We start from the raw sequence: 21946 nt of genomic DNA, 5'->3' as shown, positions 1-21946 counted from the left end.
ATACTGTCTTTTAGTGTCGTTCACACTTGGAGACAGAGTGGGTGAACGAATGCCTCTTTATTATCAACTCATTCCATTCATTAGAATATTTGATTGAAACCAATCCATTCACTTCGTTCAAATGAAAGTGATTCTTCGTCAAGTAAAGTTGTGAAGCGTCAAAAAGCGTGTTAAAAGAGCGTTGTTTTTACAATGGCGTTAAATATTTTCAAATATTTCACACTTTTGCTGTGTTTAACAGTGGCTGGTAAGTTAAAGAATCTATTTTACTTCATGCTTGTGTTAAATATGTGTTATAAAATGTAATTAACGTGTAATATGCGTTGAAATTCGACTTACTAAAGTGAGGCGCATTGTTTACTACTAAGAACACGTAACGTTCTCGACACACCCTGTTTACTGTTGTTTTTTCGCAAATTTGCAAATTGAGACGTAATTTTTGCTATTCATTTCGTTAGTTAGTATTAACACACATTTATATTATTTTTAAGTAAATTTTACATGCATTCTCGTATGTTTAAATTCGTTTCAAAGAATAAAAAAATGTCCGTCCTGAATTCTCTTTTTAAAGGATTTTTGAAATGAATTGCACACCTATCAGTTTTAAAAAAAGTAAAAAATCGTAATGGCCGAAACAATACAACGGCGGGAAATTATTACACCTGTTTCATTATCGTTTAAATTTTCTGCATCAGTAACCAAACAGGACAGGGGGTGATTTCGAGTGTGATAAACGAAACATTTTGTTTATAAATTACCCTCTTAACCTTTGTTTATGACTGCAATTTAACTTAATTTGAGTGATCAATTGATCATGGCACGAAATAGAATTTGGTGTGGGCGGTAGAATTTGGGACATTTTGTGCCGGTTTTTAACTTTTTATTGGAGTTTTAGGCCCATATTACATATTTAATTGATGTAGGGATGAAGCTAACTTCCAAAAAAATACAATTATTAACATGTAATGTTGTGATATACTAAAATAAAAGCTTTGAAAGGTAGAAGAAGCAGTATGGTTCGTATTCGTACAGGGGAGGTATAGTCCGCGTAAAACTGCCAGCATATATGACTACACCTGCTCGCAACAACTTCAAAGCGGACTAGCAGTTTGGCGCGGACTACACCACCATCAAATTTCTAGCGCGAAGCAGTTCTCTTTTTCAGTGAAAATATACGAGCTGACTTACATATCGACGATGTTACTACATAGTCGATTGTCATTGTCGTCCATAGATTAGTAAAGATACTTCGCCGCCCTAAAATTGAATGAAGCCACGAATGGCTTATTATAGTAAGTTCTTTTTTTGAATTCTTGACAAATAAAAACATTTATAGAGACAATTTACGAATAAATAACTAATACTGCGTAATTTACAATTACAATGTACAATTTATATAATAAATAAATAATTATTTCGAATATTTTAGGGACATTTTAGCACGGAGACGTTGCATAACTTTTTTACACAACTATTTCAATTGTCAAAACTGTTGTCGTCATTGCTACTGCAATAACTCGTATATCATTTTTTTTTACGAAAAAGATATTTTTGCATATTTGGACTTAAAATGACATATCACAGGTCGTCCTTAAGACACCAGGTCCTTAGGTTCAAAATTGAGCAAAATATTAAAGTGTGGCAATACGTTCTATGTCTTTTTAAAGTAGCGTTTTTTCTTATGTAAAGTAGCGTTTCTTCTTATGTAAAGTAGCGTGTCTCCTTATGTAAAGTAGCGTTTCTTCTTATGTAAAGTAGCATTTCTTCTTATGTAAAGTAGCGTTTCTTCTTATATAAAGTAGCGTGTCTCCTTATGTAAAGTAGCGTTTCTTCTTATGTAAAGTAGCATTTCTTCTTATGTAAAGTAGCGTTTCTTCTTATGTAAAGTAGCGTTTCTTCTTATGTAAAGTAGCATTTCTTCTTATGTAAAGTAGCGTTTCTTCTTATGTAAAGTAGCGTTTCTTCTTATGTAAAGTAGCGTTTCTTCTTATGTAAAGTAGCGTTTCTTCTTATGTAAAGTAGCGTTTTTTCTTATGTAAAGTAGCGTTTCTTCTTATGTAAAGTAGGCTTTTTTGAGTTACGAGTTATTGCCAATTCGTCGTCGATATGAGACTACCATCTCAGTCCTCAAGAGAGGCAACGTCTATCAGTTTCAGGTCGAAGTTAATTCAAAGGTCAATGTTAGAGATGTATTAATTGATAGTTTAATAGACCATTGTTCAAAGATGAATAAGTAATTAATATGATGAGACTTGGCATAATGAAAATATTTGCAAATATGTTTAGAATATCCATGTAATTATGATGAGAATACCATAATATTTAACTGATTTTATGGACTTATTAAATGCCGGACATATTAGCAGTTGTGACAAAAAGGGACAACTACTTTAACCATCAGATTAACAAGTACAGAACCCTTTGTGGTTTAAATCTGAAGGTACCAGACCTATTTCTGCTCGAAAACAGCAGTATACCACTACTATTCTGGCTTAAAGGATGTAGTAAAGGATACATACTTATACTCGTACTTATACAAGTTTTTCACATACATACACATTCACACACACATATCACATGAAGTAGTATCTTTTGTTGACCTGAGGTGGGATGAATCTTATCTGGGGTCGATTACAGATGTCCATGGGCGGCCGTAGCTACATACCATCAGGTGGACTGCATGCTCGTCTGCTACTCTTATATTATAAAAAAAGAATTTAAAAAATTAGCCATTCACATACAGACACATTCACACATAGACACATTCACATATAGACACATTCACACATAGACACATTCACACATAGACACATTCACACATAGACACATTCGCATATAGACACATTCACACATAGACACATTCACACATAGACACATTCACACATAGACACATTCGCATATAGACACATTCGCACATAGACACATTCACACATAGACACATTCTCACATAGACACATTCACACATAGACACATTCTCACATAGACACATTCTCACATAGACACATTCTCACATAGACACATTCACACATAGACACATTCACACATAGACACATTCACACATAGACACATTCTCACATAGACACACACACACACGCACACACACACCACATGTAGAAGTATTTGGTTGACCCGAGGTGGGATTAATTGTATCTGGGGTTGATTACTGGGTTGATGTCCATGGGTGGTAGTGACCATTTAACACCAGGTAGATTGTATGCTTGTTTTTTACTTTTATCTTTTAAAAAACAAAAATATTGAACATTTATTATTATAGATGACTACTAATTATATTGCAGATTGTATAAAAATTGGTATGAAACCAATTATCAATAATAACAAGCAATTTTTTGTCATAACCAACTTATGTGATAAAAATGAATGTTATTATAAAACAAGATTGTAGCAGGAAAAATATGGACTGAAGTGACCTTCAAACTTTTTAATGAATTAAAACTTTTTACGAATGAATGGGTTCTTATAAATATATGTATGTGTAAAGTAATCTAGGGGAAATACAGAACTTCTTTGTTTTATTAAATAAAACAATCACAACTATCCATGAGTAATAAACTTCTCCTGTATAAAAGTATACTTAAACCAATCTGGACCTATGGCATCCAGTTATGGGGGACAGCCTCTCACTCTAATATTGAAATCCTGCAGATTCCAAAATAAAATGCTAAGCACTATAACCAACCTCCATGGTATGTCACAAATGAACAATTACATCATGACCTGCAAGTCAGCACATTGAGGCAAGAAATAGTATGACATACTAAAATCTACCAGAAGAGAATAATAAACCACCCAACCCCGTGGCAAAGACCCTCATGAAAGAAACTCACATGACCCCATAGGCTGAAACGAAGAATGCCCCAAGACATACTTATATAAAACTACTAGATGACCCGGCAAATGTTGTGTTGCCATATATTTAAAAAAATGTTAAGGGTGAACAACCCTTATCACTTAAGGGTATGAAAAATAGATAGTAGCCGATTCTCAGACCTACTGAATATGCATATAAAATTTGGTGAAAATCAGTAAAGCCGTTACGGAGGAGTACGGTAACTAACATTGTTACACGAGAATTTTATATATAAGATTTATGAATAGTAAAGTAGGATGTGACAGAGGACACATACCGAGCATGTTATGTTAAACCCCAACCAGCCTACTATTCATTGTCCCAAGGTGTGACAGATCATAGTAAATATTAAAACAAAACAAAAATCAAATAAAACTACTGATACAACACAGCAGCTCTAGCCTAATCGTTTTAAAATGAAACACTTTCTACACTCACACTAGAATTCCCTGTATCCATGGACATGGTGCCATGGACACAAACAAAGACGAATACACAAACACCCAGACCCAGAACAGATACCAAAATTAATCATTCAGACATTTGTCTGACCGGCGATGGAACCCGGGATCCTTTCAATTAAAGCGTTATAAGGCAGAAATAGGAGTGGCAGTAGTGACTCCCATTCTCCTCATCGGGATCGTCATAAATCAGGTTTAACGATTTTCCTTGTGGTTTTTAACCGACTTCAAAAAGGAGGTGGTTATCAATTCGGCCGGTATCTTTTTTTTTTATGTATGTACACGAATTACTCCGCCGTTAGTGAACCGATTTTAATAATTCTTTTTTTATTGTATAGAGACGAGCTGGAAGTTGGTCCCATTTAAATATGGTTAGGATCCATCGATGGGTTCTGGAGAAAATGAGGGAAACTCCTCCATCCATGTCAATATAACAGCCATAACTTCGCCGTTTATGAACCTATTTTTATGCCTTTAATTTCGTCTGTGGACAATTGCTACAAGTTGGTTGCATTTAAATATGATGAGGATCAGAGTGGGTTCTGGAGACAAAATATGTAACTCCTCAACCGATGGGTATAATTGAGTTTTGTTTGAAGATATTTGGTGTAGGTTCTAATGAAATTGCAAAGCCAGTTCATCATTGACTATTGAAGGGTTTGATAATGTGGCTCGGAGACAAAATATGTAACTCCTCAACCGATGGGAATAATTTAGTTGTATTTGAAGATATTTGGTGTAGGTTCTAATGAAATTGCAAAGCCAGTTCATCATTGACTATTTAGTTAGGTTAGTTTAGAACATATAAGACAATATAAAACTAAGCGAGTAAGGCGCGGCAGCGCCTTGCGAGCGGGCGGTTCCAATCAATGTAAATTCAGACCTTACCTTAATTCATGATCACGTTTATACAATTTTATATTGTATTAATATAAATGTTATTATGTCGTCACTAAAAAGGGTGAAAAAAAATTTTCAACGTAAAAAATATTAGACTGTTTAGATCGTTATCCAACGAAATATATTGAGCGCCGACTTCAGAAATATGTACTAAACCAACATTTATTTGAATTATTTTTTACTTTGTAGTGACATAGAAGTCGGTTGTATTTTTTGTTAAATTTTTTTTAGTCTTTAAACTATATTTATTTTTGTTTACGAGGGGAAATTCTTCAAAAGGTACTCGACGACGTGGGGGGGACGCCGGGTTGTGTGGGATTTTTACCGCACTAAAACCCCTCCGGTGGCCGTCCTCAACCCTTGTTATTTATAAAATGAGGTAGCGAATGAGAGGCAGTTCACTGCCGCTCATAAAAATCTATGTCTCCTGAGGATTAATAGTTGCCTTATTACATGCTAGAAATAGGTGTGATAATGGTATTATAGTCCGCATAAAACTGCTACTCCGCTCTGAATATAGAAATGAATCGTGTCGCCATAGCATTGTATGACTACACCTGCTCGCAACAACCTCAGAGCGGACTAGCAATTTGGCGCGGACTATACCTACTTATGTCTAAGAAAATTAAATTTGTTTTATTTTTCTTTCCAGCATATGGTCAACGCACACCGACCATATCACACATAACACAGGAACAAATTCGTGATATCGGTGGGCAAGTTGATCTCGACTGTTCTGTACACTATGCTCAAGATTATCCTGTATTATGGGTAAGTTACATTCAAAAACTTAACAAAAATTTGAAGTTGGTGCAACCCTTTGTAGTTCGACTCCGGCGGCACAACCGCCACACCTATTTGTGCCTCATAACAGCAGTGTTAAGCGCTGCTGTGTTCTGTGTTGATGGGTGTGGTAAGGGAGACATACTTTGCCTAAGTGTTCCAGTTTAGTCCTGAGGGGTAGCGGCGCATGTGTGACCGATCTCAGGTAGGAATCTAATCCGATCTGGGGTTGATTACAGATGTTTATCAGCAGCAGTAGCCACTTACCATCACGTGAACTGCATGCTCGTCTGCTACTCCTATATTATAAAAAAAAAATTGTTGAAAGGTACTTCTTATCTCGAACGTGACTTGAGGTCATACTCTCACATAATATTTGTTTTGTCGAGGAGATAGTCCAAAGTTATGCTATTATTGTCACTTATTAAACAACAATACAATATTATCAGTAGAAAGTGTTCTATTATTGGATCAATTGAGTATATTGACAGAAGATTGTCCTATCATATGGTTACTGAACTTTGAGATCCCTGTGCTATCAATAATGTTTACTTTATTACCCTACTGCAGAGGGATATTATTTTTTATGATGAATGATTGAAGATATGTTTGAAAAACACTGGTATTATTGTTAAGTGAACGTTTCTGCCTTATTTAAAATTCTTTTTTACCACTCTTTTATTAGCTTCGGTTGTATCTATCTATGTATGTATGTAACGGAATCTTTGAACTCGATTTTTACCTACTTTGAAAGGTTGGTTTAATTTAAAATTTTGAACACTTATGAAGAACCGACGACAATCCACGATTTTGATAATTTTATCGCATTCACCTAATTAGGATCGTCAGGAATCACAATTAACGATTTTCCTTGTGCGATTACCGTGGTTTTTAATTTTTAAACTATTATTATTTGTTGATTATTTTTTTAATTTAGCGAGTTTTTTTTACAATTATGTAAACAACAAGAATAAAAGTTACAAATTGATTTATGAATATAATATTTATGTATATAAAAATTAAACTTAAGTCCGTTAATTAAAGCTTAAAAACCGTAATGCAACTAAACTAAACATTATTTCGAATGTTCAAAATTAAACTAAACATTATTTCGAATGTTTTGATGATATATGACTAAAGTGACAATTTATTATTTCACTCAAAACAGGACATCGATTCATTTATTCAATTACTTTGTCTAGAGGTTTATTTCGGGGACAACGGGACAAAAGTTCGAAAATAGGGCGATCCCATTTAAAACGGGACGTATGGTCACTTTATATATGACTAACTTTTTTGTAATCTGTATAAAAATAATTAGGAACTCACCTACAAAAACACGTATTTACTACGAACGAGGCAAAGCTATGACTGATTTCTATCTAACGCCTACTATAATAGGTACAAGCAATAGAAAAATCGGTCATATCCGTACCTAAAATATCACTATAACAATCCTTAATATTATAAATGCGAATGTAAGTTTGTTTGTTTGTTTGTCACACTTTGACGTCTTTACTACATAATCGATTGTCATTAAATTTTCTACAAATGCTGTCAGGGCTTCAGAAAAGGACATAAGGTATAGTCGCATAAAACTGCTAGTCCGCTCTGAATATAGAAATGAATCGCGTCACCATAGCTAATTGTATGACTACACCTGCTCGCAACTTCAGAGTGGACTAGCAGTTTGGCGCGGATTATATCTTTTATCCCGAATAAAACTACCGTTCCCGAGGGATAAATAAAAACTTCGCATCGCGGGCTAAGCTACGAGGGCGCGTTTTTAAGTCCGCGGAATGGCGGGGTTGGAGGGATGATAGCGGGCTTGTTAAGGGCGGTACGTGTTAAGTGACTCATAAATAGTATAAATATAAAGTTTTATCACAATTGCATCATTAGTTTTAAAACTATCGACAATTAAACAACTCAATCCGGAAAAAAAAATAAAGTATGGAGAAAATCGAGCATCGCGCCGTTATAAAGTTCCTTACCAAGCAAGGAAAGTCTGTGCAAATCATAATGGAAAAGATGTCATCGGTTTACGGGGACTCTTGCCCTGGAAAAACGATGGTTTACAAGTGGAACAACCTTTTTAAGCTAGGCAGGGATTCACTTGAAGACGACCCACGACCCAGACGGTCTGTTGAGGTGACCACTCCGGAAACGATGGCGAAAGTCGAAAAATTAGTACTGGAGGATGCTCGGCTAAAGAAGGAACAGCTTGCAGAAATGGTTGGAGTATCGGATACAAGCATTTTTAAATTTCTGCATGACCATCTTGGCATGACTAAGGTCAGCGCGCGGTGGGTGCCGAGAATGCTCACGCCGCCTCAAAAACAACAGCGCGTTGAATGTTCCCGTGCGTTTTTGGACCTCTGTGGAGAAGATAAAGATATTGTATTGAATCGAATTGTTACTTGAGATGAAACTTGGGTTCACCATTATGAACCTGAGTCTAAACAAGACTTCATGCAGTGGCATAAAAAGGGTACAGCACCTCCTAAAAGGTTTAAGGTGTCACAATCGGCCGGAAAATTCATGGCGACAGTCTTTTGGGATTCAGAAGGAATTTTGTTAATAGATTATAAAGATAAAGGTGTCTCTATAACCGGAGAATATTACGCAACTATTCTGGAGCGGTTAAAAGAAGCCATCAAAGAAAAAAGGCGGGGAAAATCAACCAGAGGTGTCCTGCTGTTGCACGACAATGCGCCCGTACACAAAAGCCGTATTGCACTGGCTGCCCTGCATAAGGTGAGCTTTGATATTTTAAATCATCCACCCTATAGGCCAGACCTGGCTCCCAGCGATTATTATCTCTTTCCAAAAATGAAAAAAGAGCTTCGTGGAAATAAATTTTCTACAGACGAAGAAGTTAAGGACGCAATTTTTCCGACAAGGACGAAACATTTTTTATGAGGGTTTAAATAAGTTAATACAAAGATCTTAAAAATGTATTCGTCTTGCAGGAGAATATGTAGAAAAAGAAAAATAATTTTGACATTTTATTTTCCCTCCTTGTCCCTCATTCCGCGAACTTAAAAACGCACCCTCGTAAGCGGGTACAAGCTAGTATAAAATGTATAATAGATTTTGGTTAGTTAGTGATTTTTATGTCCCACTGCTGGGCACGGGTTTCCCACTACTGAAGAATGCCTAGAGCATCACAGTACTTATTGTGTACTTACTTTTGTAAGTTTTACATGTTTTTATTTAATTTGAGTTAGGTCGTATGTAAGGGACATCTTGAAAATAAATTTTAAACCTTTTAACCTATTTGTTTATGTGTTAAATAAGTGTTGTTTTCGTCTATATATGTTTAGTTTAGTTGATAATGCATGTATATCTTTATCTTCTCATTCTGAGAGGAGACCTGTACCCAGCAGTGGGACAGTAAGGGCTTCACGACGGCATTATTAGTTTACTGACGCCATTCTAAATCTAATATGGTGGACGCCTCTAGATGAGCTGTCCAATAAATTTTATGGTATGGGTTTTAAATTTAAAAAAATACAACCGACTTCTATGTCACTACAAAGTAAAAATAATAGAAATAAATGTTGGTTTAGTACATATTTCTAAAGTCGGCGCTCAATATATTTCGTTGGATAACGGCGTAAAAAGCGTGTCCAATATGAGCGCCGTCAAGAATGACCGTACTGAGACCAATATTTTTTTTGCACCCCTATGATGCGGATGATCAAAAGGTTTCCCGAGAAGAATACAAAAAGATGTTTTTAATTCTTTTTACCCGATTGCCAAGGACGGGTTATATTTTTCGTGCGTGCCTTGTATGTTTGTCTTTATTTATACCCGCGGATCTAATCAGTATATATTTTGTTTTGTTCCAGGTGAAATATGACAGACTGAAGACCACAGAATCCCTACCGTTGTCAACTAACTCTGGACTCATCATCAGAGATTCCAGGTTCTCGCTGCGATTCGATGCTGCGTCAGCTACTTATACACTTTCGGTAAGATTATACATTTGTATGTTAAGTAATTTAATAAAGGTGAAAGTGGTAGAAATCTTTACCTATCTTTGTTATAACAGTAGTGTAGCATTGCTCTGTTCTGGTTAGAAGAGTGTGATAAGGGAGACATATTTATCTAAGGCGTTCAAACTTAGTGCTGAGGCATTGTAACTTAACTAAGAACAGCTTATCTGGGGTTGATTACAGATTTCCATGGCACTACTTACGTTCCACTACTTACACCCCGTTATTTATTAATAACTTAAATTAATAAATTATTATCAAGTTATCCAATTGTTAACCATCAAAGATCGAAGCTTGACAAGTCTAGTATGAAGAAATTGTTACGTGTCGATCTCTGGTAGGCAAAACAATGTAAAGATTGATTATTAATGACGGGCGGAAATAGTTGCTATCAGGTGGATGGGCATCTGTAATTAACCCTAGATACGATTGCAAAAATAAAATAAATCAGGCATATTTTAAATTCCTGTTGTAATATTTCCAATTATTAGTATTATACATGTAACTTAGATGGTGGTAGAACCCTTTGTGGTTCGACTCCGGCGGCACCAACGTAACACCTATTTCTGCCTCATAACAGCAGTGTTAAACGCTGCTGTGTTCTAGTTTGAATGGTGCGGTAAGGGAGACATACTTTTCCGAGGCATTCCAGCTTAGTCCCCAGGGTAAGGGGGTCAGCAGTAAATCCTTGGCCGACCTCATGTTGGAATATCTAATCCTATCTGGGTATTACAGATTTCCATGGGCGGCAGTAGCCACTTACCATCATGTGGACTTCATGCTCATCTGCTACTCTTATATTATAAAAAAAATCAACCCCAGATACCATTAAATCTCTCTCTAAAATAGTGATGTTAAATGAAAATCACTCTGTCATATTAAATGAAAACCATTTTCATATTTTCAGATAAAAGACATCCAAGAGACAGACGCCGGTTGGTACCAATGTCAGGTCATCATCACGGTGAGCAACAAGATCACCGCTGAAGTTGAGCTGCAAGTGCGCAGGCCGCCCATCATCTCGGACAACTCTACACGGTCGTTGGTCGCGAGCGAGGGGGAGAGTGAGTTGATATTGTTTTATCATCATCATCACCATCATTATCATCATCATCATCATCATCCTCATCGTCGTCGTCATCGTCATCAACTCACTGTTCCACTGCTGGGTATGAGCTGCAAGTGCGCAGGCCGCCCATCACCTCGGACAACTCTACACGGTCGTTGGTCGCGAGCGAGGGGGAGAGTGAGTGGATTTTGTTCCTTCATCATCATCATCAACCCATTATTGTACCACTAATAGGCACGGGTCAGACTGGGAAGTCAAATCAAATCAATATTTTCATTCAAAATAGGTTCTTAACAGAGCACTTTTTGAATGCCATTACATCTACCGCCCCTTCACAAGGTGTTTCGTTATGGAGAATTGTTGTCATAGCGGCCACCATTATACATACTGACATACAGACAGTCTTAATAATAGGGTACCGTTTTTAGGATTCCTTACACAAAGGGTAAAAACGGAACTCTATTACTAAGACTCCGCTGTCTGTCCGTCTGGCACAGGAGGGTTACTACCATCTCTTAACACAATATTATTTTAAACATACTCTTACTTTTTGTGCAGGAAATTTAACTTTTTAAGCAAAATATGACAATTTCAATTGGTTTTATACAATGGATAAGCGAAGTGTAAGGGTTCAAGTTTGTTCAACTGTGTATGACGGAATATTTTACTGTTTTAAGGAGGAAATAAAACTTTCCTGAACTATGATGGTTTTAGAAGATGGTAGGCCTCCTGGGCTCTACCTCCTGAACCGTAATACACTTGAATTGATTACAGAGTTTGTATAAGGGGGTGGCTGCTATGACAACAAATATTAAAAATAAAAAAAGTTGAAAATAAATAGGGGTCGCCATACAATGAACCGCTATTTTTCGACGTTTTTAGCTTTATCTATTTAATCGTAATAGCTAGACGCTATTTGTCCACTGCAACCGTCACCGAGCCGATACCCATAATTAATGACGGCGCCGAAGTAGCGTACATACATTTACTATAGTCGCTTGTCCACCGCACGTCCTTCACCGGCATCCCGGCCGCCGATATTTCGAGTAGATCGGCGTGACCGCTAGATCGGCACCGAGATTTTGACGGACCGATGTGCCGGCAATATAAAACACATTGGAACTCGTCCATACACTGCCGTCACACGCGTGACAGCTGGAACAAAATAATCCGCCGATATCGGTCGCGGTGGACAAAACTATCGCCGTCACGACATATTAAAATCGGTCCCAAAATAATCTCGTTCTTCGTATCGGCTCGGTGACGGTGCGGTGGACAAGCGACCTTAAAATGTTCACAATGTATTTACTTCAATGACTACTGCTATAATAACATATACTAAAAATAAAAAATATATAAAAATTTTGGTGGTATGGAACCACGTGCGAGTTCCAGTTGGATTTGACTATTTTTTTCTTAATATTGTAATTTACTTGTCTCAGGTGCCCAGATGGAATGTTACGCTGGTGGTTTCCCGCCCCCGAAGATATCTTGGCGTCGTGAGAACAACGCCATTCTGCCCACCGGAGGATCAATCTACAGGTAAATTTAATGCTTTTTATAGGAGTTGAAGGTGGTAGAACCCTTTGTGGTTCGACTCCGGCGGCACCACAGCCACACCTATTTCTACCTAATAACAGCAGTGTTAGGCGCTGCTGTGTTCCGGTTTGAAGGGTGTGGTAAGGGAGACATACTTTTCCGAGGGGTTCCAGCTTAGTCCTCAGGGGTAGCGGCGCATCTTCGGCCGACCTCAGGTAGGAATATCTAATCCTATCTGGGGTTGATTACAGATGTCCATGGGCGGCAGTAGCCACTTACCATCAGGTGGACTGCATGCTCGTCTGCTACTCTTATATTATAAAAAAAAGGAGTAGCAAACTTGCATGCAGTCCACCGGATGGTAAGTGGCTACTGCCTATGGGCATCTGTAATCAACACCAGATAAGATTACTATGTGAGGTAGGCCACAGACACATAGCAATGTGAGCCCTGAAGACTAAGTTAGAATACTTTGGATATGGATTTCGCCCTTACTCAAAGCGTAACGTAGCAGCGCTTAACACTGCTGTTATTAGGCAGAAATAGATCTGGTGGTGGAGCCGCCGGAGTCGAACTACAGGGGTTCTATCACCTTAAAAATTACTGTTATGCCATATTCCGGTTATTAATAATCGATCTGTCCAAAGTTTTGCCTACCAAAGATCGACATTGGCCAAGTGCAAATTGATAGACTTCACATACCTTTGTATTTTTTTTTTAAGATTTCTCAGGTATGCAGGTTTCCTCTGGATATTTTCCTTGACCGTTTAAGCAAGTGATAATTAATTTCTAATACGCACATAACTTTGAAAAGTCAGAGGTACATGCCTTGTATTTCAACCTTGGCCCCATCGATCAAGAAATCGAATTTCTTAACCACTAGGCTATCACTGCCATTTTCTCCGATCTCAATTAAATATAAATAATATTGTTAAAACAACCTCCGGAATTTATCATTTTATATTTGTCTAATCGCAATTAACATAATAATTCCTTTCCAGGGGTAATATTTTGAAAGTCACCTCCGTGCACAAGGAAGACCGCGGGACATATTACTGTGTGGCTGAGAACGGTGTGGGAAAGGGTGCTCGGAGGAATATCAATTTGGAAGTCGAATTTGCACCGGTTGTCACCGTGCCTAGGCCTAGATTGGGACAGGTATTTACCTTATTTCTTATAGGCTTTCATTTAACTTGCCCTATTTTTTAAGCAGGATTGTTTTTGGCCTGGAAACAACTTCATCTATAGTCTGATTCATAATTAGGTGTCCAAAATGTAAACAAAGGTTTTGACCTATCAAGAAAATACGTTTCAAATGGTAGTTTCTTATTTTTGTCGATATTAAAGTTATACAACAATAATAAAATAATAATCTAAATAAATTAAGATTAATTCACATTTTCTAATATTTATATAACCTCAATTTCATTCAATACAGTAATAATAATAACAAAGTTTATGGTAGAAAATTAAAATGTGATAATGGCTAATGGTAACACAATCGGAATCCAAAAATAATCTTGTGCCGTCATTTTTAAGTTTCGTAGCTGATATTATTCATTTTCGTGATTGTGATAGAACTCGTTTACATAACGCGTTTGTTAAATTGTGTATATTTGTTAAAGTTTTAGTTTTTTGTTGAGTTTGTTTTGGTTTTGGTTTCTTGTTAATTTTGACAGTGACATTTCTTTGTTTACATTTTGGACACCTAATTATGAATCGGACTATAGTTAGAAAAATCTTTGATCAAATATCAGTGTTGCTGGTAAATTGGATGAAGTCATCATATTATTTGATCAAATGTACATTTGAAAAAAGATATTCGACGAGTACCACCCTAAGCAGAATATAAAAAAATAAGTGTATTTTCTTCAAAATTTGCATTTTCATTTTAGTTTGTCATTAATTATTATTTCCCTTCTTAGTATATTATTTTTAAATAGTCTGCTCCTTCGTATTTACACTATGTTATTATTATTTCACATCCTCTTTAAGTTACTTATTTTTAAGCAGTCAGCTCTTTTGTATTTACAATATTTTTTTATTTTCTAGGCTCTTCAATACGACATGGATCTCGAATGCCACGTGGAGGCGTATCCACCACCAGCAATCTCCTGGCTTAAGGACGAGGTACAGCTGTCCAACAATCAACATTACAGGTACGTCTTATATAATATTACTAGCAGACCCGGCAAACGTTGTGTTGCCATACAAATAAAAAATGTTACAACATGGTTTGCAAATAAAGATGATTATTATTATTATTATTATGGTGAACAACCCTTATCACTTAGGGGTATGAAAAATAGATAGTAACCGATTCTGAATACATTTTTGCGCACTTTTCACAGTTTCATTAAAAAAATATTTTAAATTAAAGTAGCTACATATTCACAACTTAATTGGCGTCTAAAGAAGTTTAAGAACCAAACACATTTCTCCGTTTTTTTTTGCATATTTACTAAAAAAAGCTTATTTTAAACAAAAGTTACTTGTTATAAAAAACTTACTAAGTAATACTTACTTTTTTCAGAATCTCTCACTTCGCGACCGCCGACGAGTTCACAGACACTACACTCAGAGTGATAACTATAGAGAAACGTCAGTACGGTATGTTCACTTGCAAGGCGCAGAACAAACTCGGCACCGATGAGGGACAAGTGGAGTTGTTCGGTGAGTTGTAACTTAGTTAGTTTATTATATGTTAGTTAGTTTTTTATAAATGTTGGTAAATGAGTGTTTAGTGTATTTGATGGTATGACATCTATAATTTGAGACCTATGTGAGGTCTGTCAGTGCATTATTGGGCCAGTAACTTAGTTAGTTTTTTATAACTTACTAAGTTTTATATAAATGTTGGTAAATGAGCGTTTTTAGTCCATCTGATGGTAAGTCGGACATCTGTAATTGAATTTGAGAACATGGCTACCCTAAGGACTAAGTTGGAATACCTCTTATAAGTGTCTCAGCAACATGGATTTCGCGCAAATGTTATAAGGCAACAATAGGTAAAAAACACATCACCGTCAACCCATTACTGTCCCACTGCTGGGCACGGGTCTCCTCTCAGAATTAGAAGGGTTAGGCCATAGTCCACCGCGCTGCCCAAGTGCGTATTGGTAGACTTCACATACATTTGAGTTTTTCTTTTATAAATCTCAGGTATGCAGGTTTCCTCACGATGTTTTCCTTCACCGTTTTAGCAAGTGATAATTAATATCTAATACGCACATAATTTTGAAAAATCAGAGGTGTGTGCCTGGGATTTGAACCTCGGAACCCTCGAACGATAGGCCGAGTCTCTTAACCACTAGGCTATCACGGTAAAAACAATAATTTATTTATTTATTTTAATAATTACAAATTATTTGCCCCTTATAACAGGAGCGTAGCGTTGATTCATTTTGATTTGGTAAGAGAGACATACTTAGCTGAGGCGTTCCAACGTAGTCCTTAGGTCAACAACACATCGCTGACCAACTTCAGAAAGGACATAAAGTCAAAGGGCTTATAGATGTCCATGTCTTATTTACCATCAGATTGACTGCATGTTCGTTGCCTAATTCAATATTATTTAAAAAAAAAAACTATCTGTCTATACTCATATACTAAATTGGAACGCCTCATAGTTACATAATATATGAGTCGTTCCAACTTAGTCCTCGGGGTTTTAATAATATATTTTTAATCAGCTGAAACAAATCTTAATAAATTAATTATTGATTTTATTTTAAGTATTTAGTTATTTTTTTGTAATTCTGTGTAATTTGGAGCTTTGCAAGATTCTTTGATTGTTTTTGACCAGTTTTAAATGTACTTGATAATATTTAATGGCTGATTTTTGTATCATTTTGTGTATGTGGTGATGTTGTGGGAATTTGATCGACCATTTTGGAATTATAATAGTATATGAAAATATATATATGAAAATATGAGTTAACAATTCTAAAATAAAAGATATAAAGCTTTTAAATTAAATTAGTTATATTTTTATAAATTGACCGCGAATTATTTTTTAAGTGTAATTATTAATAATTTTTGAGTGAGGAACCCTAATAATAATATATTAAAATATTAGTATATATTTATGTATATAAAGTGGTTGTTAAAATTCCTACAATGTCACTTTTTTCGCATGTTTGTTTTTATGTTTGTAAGCAGAACAGATTGCAATATTTTCGCACTATACATGGATTAATGACATTTTTTTTTGTTAATTCTGTTACAATTTTGTACCGTTTTATTAGAGTTCTTTACATAAGGATCAGTGATTTAAAAGATTAAAAAAAATCATATGATTCAGTGATTTAAAAAAATGAAAATAGTGGGATATACATAAAAAAGGGGTTTGAATAAGACTACAAAAACGAATTATAATAGGGAAATTACGGCGTATTTCTATGAACAAATTAGCATTTATTGAAATGATTAAGTATTCATTACACATATCGAGTTTTCATTGTTTTTAAGATATATTCTGCTATTCGTGGTGGAGACAAATCCAACGTATCAATAACCATGAAAGTTGGTTCAGCAGATCTCGAGTTATAAGTGTTGTAACAAACCCGTCTTTGTTTTATATATATGTATACATGTAATGTAGATTTATAAAACTTTGTTGTATTCATCGGAAGATTTATAGTAGTTTAGAAATTTCATTTATACATGGTCGTAATTATAGTAATCTGTTCTGTTATGTATGCAACGCTCGCATGGCGTACACGTGCCCCCCGCATCTATTGTATTATAGAGACGATAATCCCGGTGTGTCCGCCGGCGTGCGGGCAGGCGCGCTACGCGGGCGCGGCGGCGCTGGCCCCCGCCGCCGGCACCGCCGCCGCGCTGCTCGCCGCGTACACTGTGCTGCTGCTCGCCAGGTGGGATGTGACGGAATGCTGAGTGTGCTGAGTTAGTTGAGGGGATCTGGACGTTGCTGAGTATTCCGGGGGGTTGAGGGGGTCGGGGTGTGATTTTAGGGGGTTTTGTGGGGGTTCGGAATACAAATCAGTAGGATTGAAGGTGAGGTTAGGTTCCGGTGTATAAAGTACCGGAATGCCTCGTGTGCTGGTTTAGTTAGGGATGGGGCTAGCTAGGTTAGATGATTAGAGAGGGTTGCGGGGTGATTTGTACCGGATTGCCTCGTGTGCCGTTGAATTGAGCGTTATAAATGACTGAGTTAGTGAATTTAGGGACATTTATAGGGTTTCCAGTGTAATAAACGCCGGAATGCCTCGTTTGCCAGGATTTTGAGGGCTAGCGAGCTAGGGTTAGGAGGGATGGGGGTGACTAGGATATTGGTATTTTAGGCTAATTTGTGGGGATTCTGATGTGTCAAGCAGGATAAGGGGGATGGGATTTACACCCAATAAAGTAATCGCCAGGTACGTATGGAATGCCTTTGGCTCCGAGAAACTCAACCTCAGGTATAACCACCACTAGTACTACATACACGGTAAGAAACTCTGAATGCCTTGTGTGCAAGGCATGTGTAGTGCTTTGTTCATTTTATCGAATAGAAAAAAAATTAAAATATTGTTATGATTGGTGTTTTGCAAAAAAAATATATTGTTATGTTACATGTGTAATGGTAGTTATTTTCAAATTATTGATAGAATTCATTTATTTGCATACATAATTTGTGGGCTTTTGAAAAATTTAATTTTTTTGTTTTGCATTGTTTCTCTATCAACATAATACTAAACAGTCTGGACATTTGTAATCAACACCAGATAGGATTAGATTCCTACTAGGTATTTTGGACGGGAGCACTGAAATATGTCACTTGTATAATAGTAATGAATATGAATATAATACATATAATTATGAAGGTGGTAGAACCCTATGTGGTTCGACTCCGGCGGCACCACCGCCACACCTATTTCTACCTCATAACAGCAGTGTCAAGCGCTGCTGTGTTCTGGTTTGAAGAATCTGGTAAGGGAGACATACTTTTCCGGGGCGTTCCAGCTTAGTCCCCGGGCTAGCGTACCTATGGCCAACCTCTGGTAGGAATATAATCTTATCTTGAGTTGATTACAGATGTCCATGGGCAGTAGCCACTTACCATCAGGTGGGCTGCTCGTCTGCTACTACTATATTATATACAAAAAGAAAACTATATTTCCTATTAAGGCCTATATTTTAAATATACTGTATGCTCGTCTGCTACTTCTATATTATATACAAAAGCTTTTTTTCCCTATAAACAAGTTTTAAATATTTCATATATCAGCATTATATTACTTATGAACTAATTAAATTTGTCTGTACTTTCAGGTTCGCCCATACCAGACATTAACTACCCAGGGCTCCGGCCGGACCCACTCGTGTACGGACCCAACTCGTCGGCACAACACATACACACATATATATCTATATATATCACACTTGTAACATTTATGCTTTAATTTACAATGACAAAAACATATGTAATGATGTTTGATGATTTATTTATATATTGCATTGAATTTTGATGAAATTTTGTGCCATCATACATTTTTGTGAAATTTTCCAAAAATATAAAATACCTTGCTCTTGCAACAAATTCCAAACCAATACAAACTCATACGTGTGGACGCTTCGCAAACGTTTGCGGCAAATAATCATTAATTTACTAAAATTGACACAATTGGATCGAGTACAAGCGCTTACAAATATACGCAAATAAAGTCAAACACTCTGTCCGCATCTTTGAATTTGTAATGGGTCGTTGATGTTTGAAGAGCGTGTGGCAGCATTTTAGTTTTATGTGTATCTCAAAAACTGTCATTTATAATTTATTTTATACAATTTTTATAAATTAAGATAAAATCGTTTTCGTCTAAATTTACCATACTCATTGTTTGTCAAATTTCTCAATCATAATTTTTACTTATTAACTTTTGTTCGTCCGTACCATACCAAATAAAAAAGGTGTATCCTATACATATCGTGAAAAGTTGCGACACCGTGTCGTAAAGAATGAGGACGTGAAAATTGATGACGGAAATATGCGTTTTTTCTTAGTGTTTTGATTAATAGAATCTTGCTTAGATGCTTAATAGAATCTCATATTTATACTATTTTGGATGTTTTCTAATAGAATTGACAATTTTTTGTAATTTTTTGAATATGCATTTATATGTCTCAGTGTTTAGTATTTAATATGGCAATAGTTATAAAATTTAAAACTCAAAAATGTAATTTTGAAACATATTTTGATTCCGAGTTGTGTACTGTAGCAGTAAAGTTTGTGAAAAATGTAAGCTAGAATTGTAAGCATTCCAATTTAGTAAAGCGGAAAAAAGATTCGAAATAATTTAAGAAATACAGTAAGTGAACGTCTTAGTGTAGTCGTTAAGATCTGATTATAAATATGAATTGGGAATAAGTTCGTTCTAACTTAGTCTCATTATCTCGCGAGACTAGAAGAAATGAAACACGCTTTCACTTAAACATTGCCAAAAAAACCCAGTTTAGTCCGCAACTTGAAAACAATAACATCAAAACTATTAAAAAAGAAGTGGTAATTTAATAATAATAATAATAATGTTCAAGAGTGTTCATCCAGTTCCCTTTATGTTCATCCAGTGGCCAGTAATTCCCAGGGATTCTGATATAATTTATATATTCAATATGTAAATTATATTAGTATAACGTAAAATTGTTGTTAAAATACAAAAATAATCACAAATTTTCATAAATACCATTAATATTAATCGCTCATTGAGTACTATCGCTTGAGCAACTGGTAGCTCAGGCCATTATGTGATTAACGCGACTGTCAAGTTGATCGGCGACTATTTAGTAGCTCATGCATCTTTACAGACGCGTAGATAAGCGACACATTTTTTTACTAAAATGAAATCTTCGACAAGAAAAAGAGATATACAAGAGAATAGTGATCTATTTATGCATTTTACTCATCTATGTATGAAATATAGAAACCACGTTGGTAGCTCAAACAACAATTTAAACAGTGGCAGCGGATTGAGCAACTGCTCAGTAGCTCAAGCGACTATATAGTAGCTTACGTTATCGCGCAGGTAATAATAGCCAATGAGCGGGTTCAATAGCTACTAAACAAATAAACTAGCAATTATTATAAAAATAAAAACCGACTGCTTAAAATATAGCCTGTAGTCACTCCCGCAATTTAGACGAATCCAACGACACCTCATATGTTAATCCGTCGAGCCGTTTGGGCAGCAGCGTGACAAAGAATGCGACATACATACATACATACATATATACTTACATACATACATACGCTCGAAAGACATTACTCTCCGCAGTCGGGTATAAAGAAAATTGATAAACAAAAGTGAAAAAGGTGTCAAAAAGACAAAAATTGAACTCAGCCTATTTATACATATACATATTTTAAATTTTCTCTCGTAGAATGATAGACTAGGTGTGATTTCATACAATAAATATGATAGCAATTAAAGACCGTACAAATTTTAAAATTTTAGTAGATTTTTTAAATATAGTCTTCTATAGATTATTATTAAAATAAAGAAAAATATAATTGATTTCATTAATTGAGAATATTATTAGAATTAATTTGTTGATGAGAAATTATTTTTCACTAGCTGACCCGGAAAACTTTGTACCGCCTCGTATATTTCATATTTACTCACCTTTTAAACCTTCACTGGATTTCCACAAACTAAAATTAGCCAAATCGGTCCAACCGTTCATTTCTATGTTCAAAGCGGACTAGAAATTTGACGCGGACTATACAATCTTTAAACAAATGTTATCACCTATATACCTGAAGCCTAATGTCCGTTATTAATAAATAATCTACACAATTTTTACTTACCAAAGATTGCAGTTTAACAATGTCTAATACAAAGAAATTGTTAAATGTCGATCTTTAGTAGACAAAACATTGGATAGATCGCTTATTAATAACGGACGTAAGTTGGAACATGTGCACACTTAATAAAACGAAACATGGCCGCGCTACACTGTAAAAATAGATATATGAAAACAATTTCTCATCAATGAATTAATATAGAAATTTTCTGATATTAATTAAATAGATTTTTATACTCAGAATTCGTAACTTTAGTATTATAATTACGGAAGTGCAAATAGCAAACGTTCTAGAAAAATCTCTCAATCCGAAATTTACAGAACAGTTTTTTAGAGTTTTATTAGTTCTAAAAGCAGTGATAGCCTAGTAGTCAGAAACTGCCTCTCAATCAGACCGATGTTCGAATCCTAGGCATGCTCTGATTTTTCAAAGTAACGTTCATATTAGAAAATAATTATCATTTGCGTAAATGGCGAAGGAAAACATCGAGGAACCAGCCCAGCAGTGGGACAGTTGATGAAG

The 21946-nt window shown here is 35.8% G+C and overlaps 2 protein-coding genes across 2 annotated transcripts in view; one reads left to right on the top strand and one right to left on the bottom strand.

Annotated features, from left to right (window-relative positions):
• The window catches only part of LOC140757016 (uncharacterized), a 46334-nt gene extending 38955 nt beyond the window's left edge, over positions 1-7379 (bottom strand). The window contains exon 1 of the mRNA XM_073092571.1: positions 7342-7379. The gene's annotated coding sequence lies outside the window, so the exon portion shown is untranslated. The remainder of the gene's footprint in view (positions 1-7341) is intronic.
• Lac (septate junction protein lachesin) lies at positions 95-21712 on the top strand. The gene is made up of 10 exons (XM_073092570.1): positions 95-247; positions 5882-6000; positions 9867-9989; positions 10921-11077; positions 12525-12624; positions 13623-13779; positions 14674-14780; positions 15155-15294; positions 17372-17498; positions 18898-21712. The coding sequence occupies exons 1-10, from the start codon at positions 193-195 to the stop codon at positions 18917-18919; spliced, it is 1107 nt and encodes a 368-aa protein (XP_072948671.1). The 5' UTR covers positions 95-192; the 3' UTR covers positions 18920-21712.
• Positions 21713-21946: the final 234 nt, after the last annotated feature.

Source organism: Epargyreus clarus, unplaced genomic scaffold, assembly GCF_041222505.1.
Source record: "Epargyreus clarus isolate Ecla_fem2 unplaced genomic scaffold, WU_Ecla_fem_2.2 ptg000036l, whole genome shotgun sequence".
NCBI classification, from domain to species: domain Eukaryota; kingdom Metazoa; phylum Arthropoda; class Insecta; order Lepidoptera; family Hesperiidae; genus Epargyreus; species Epargyreus clarus.
Note: the sequence above shows the minus strand (reverse complement) of the source record. Positions and strands in the feature narration are given on the sequence as shown.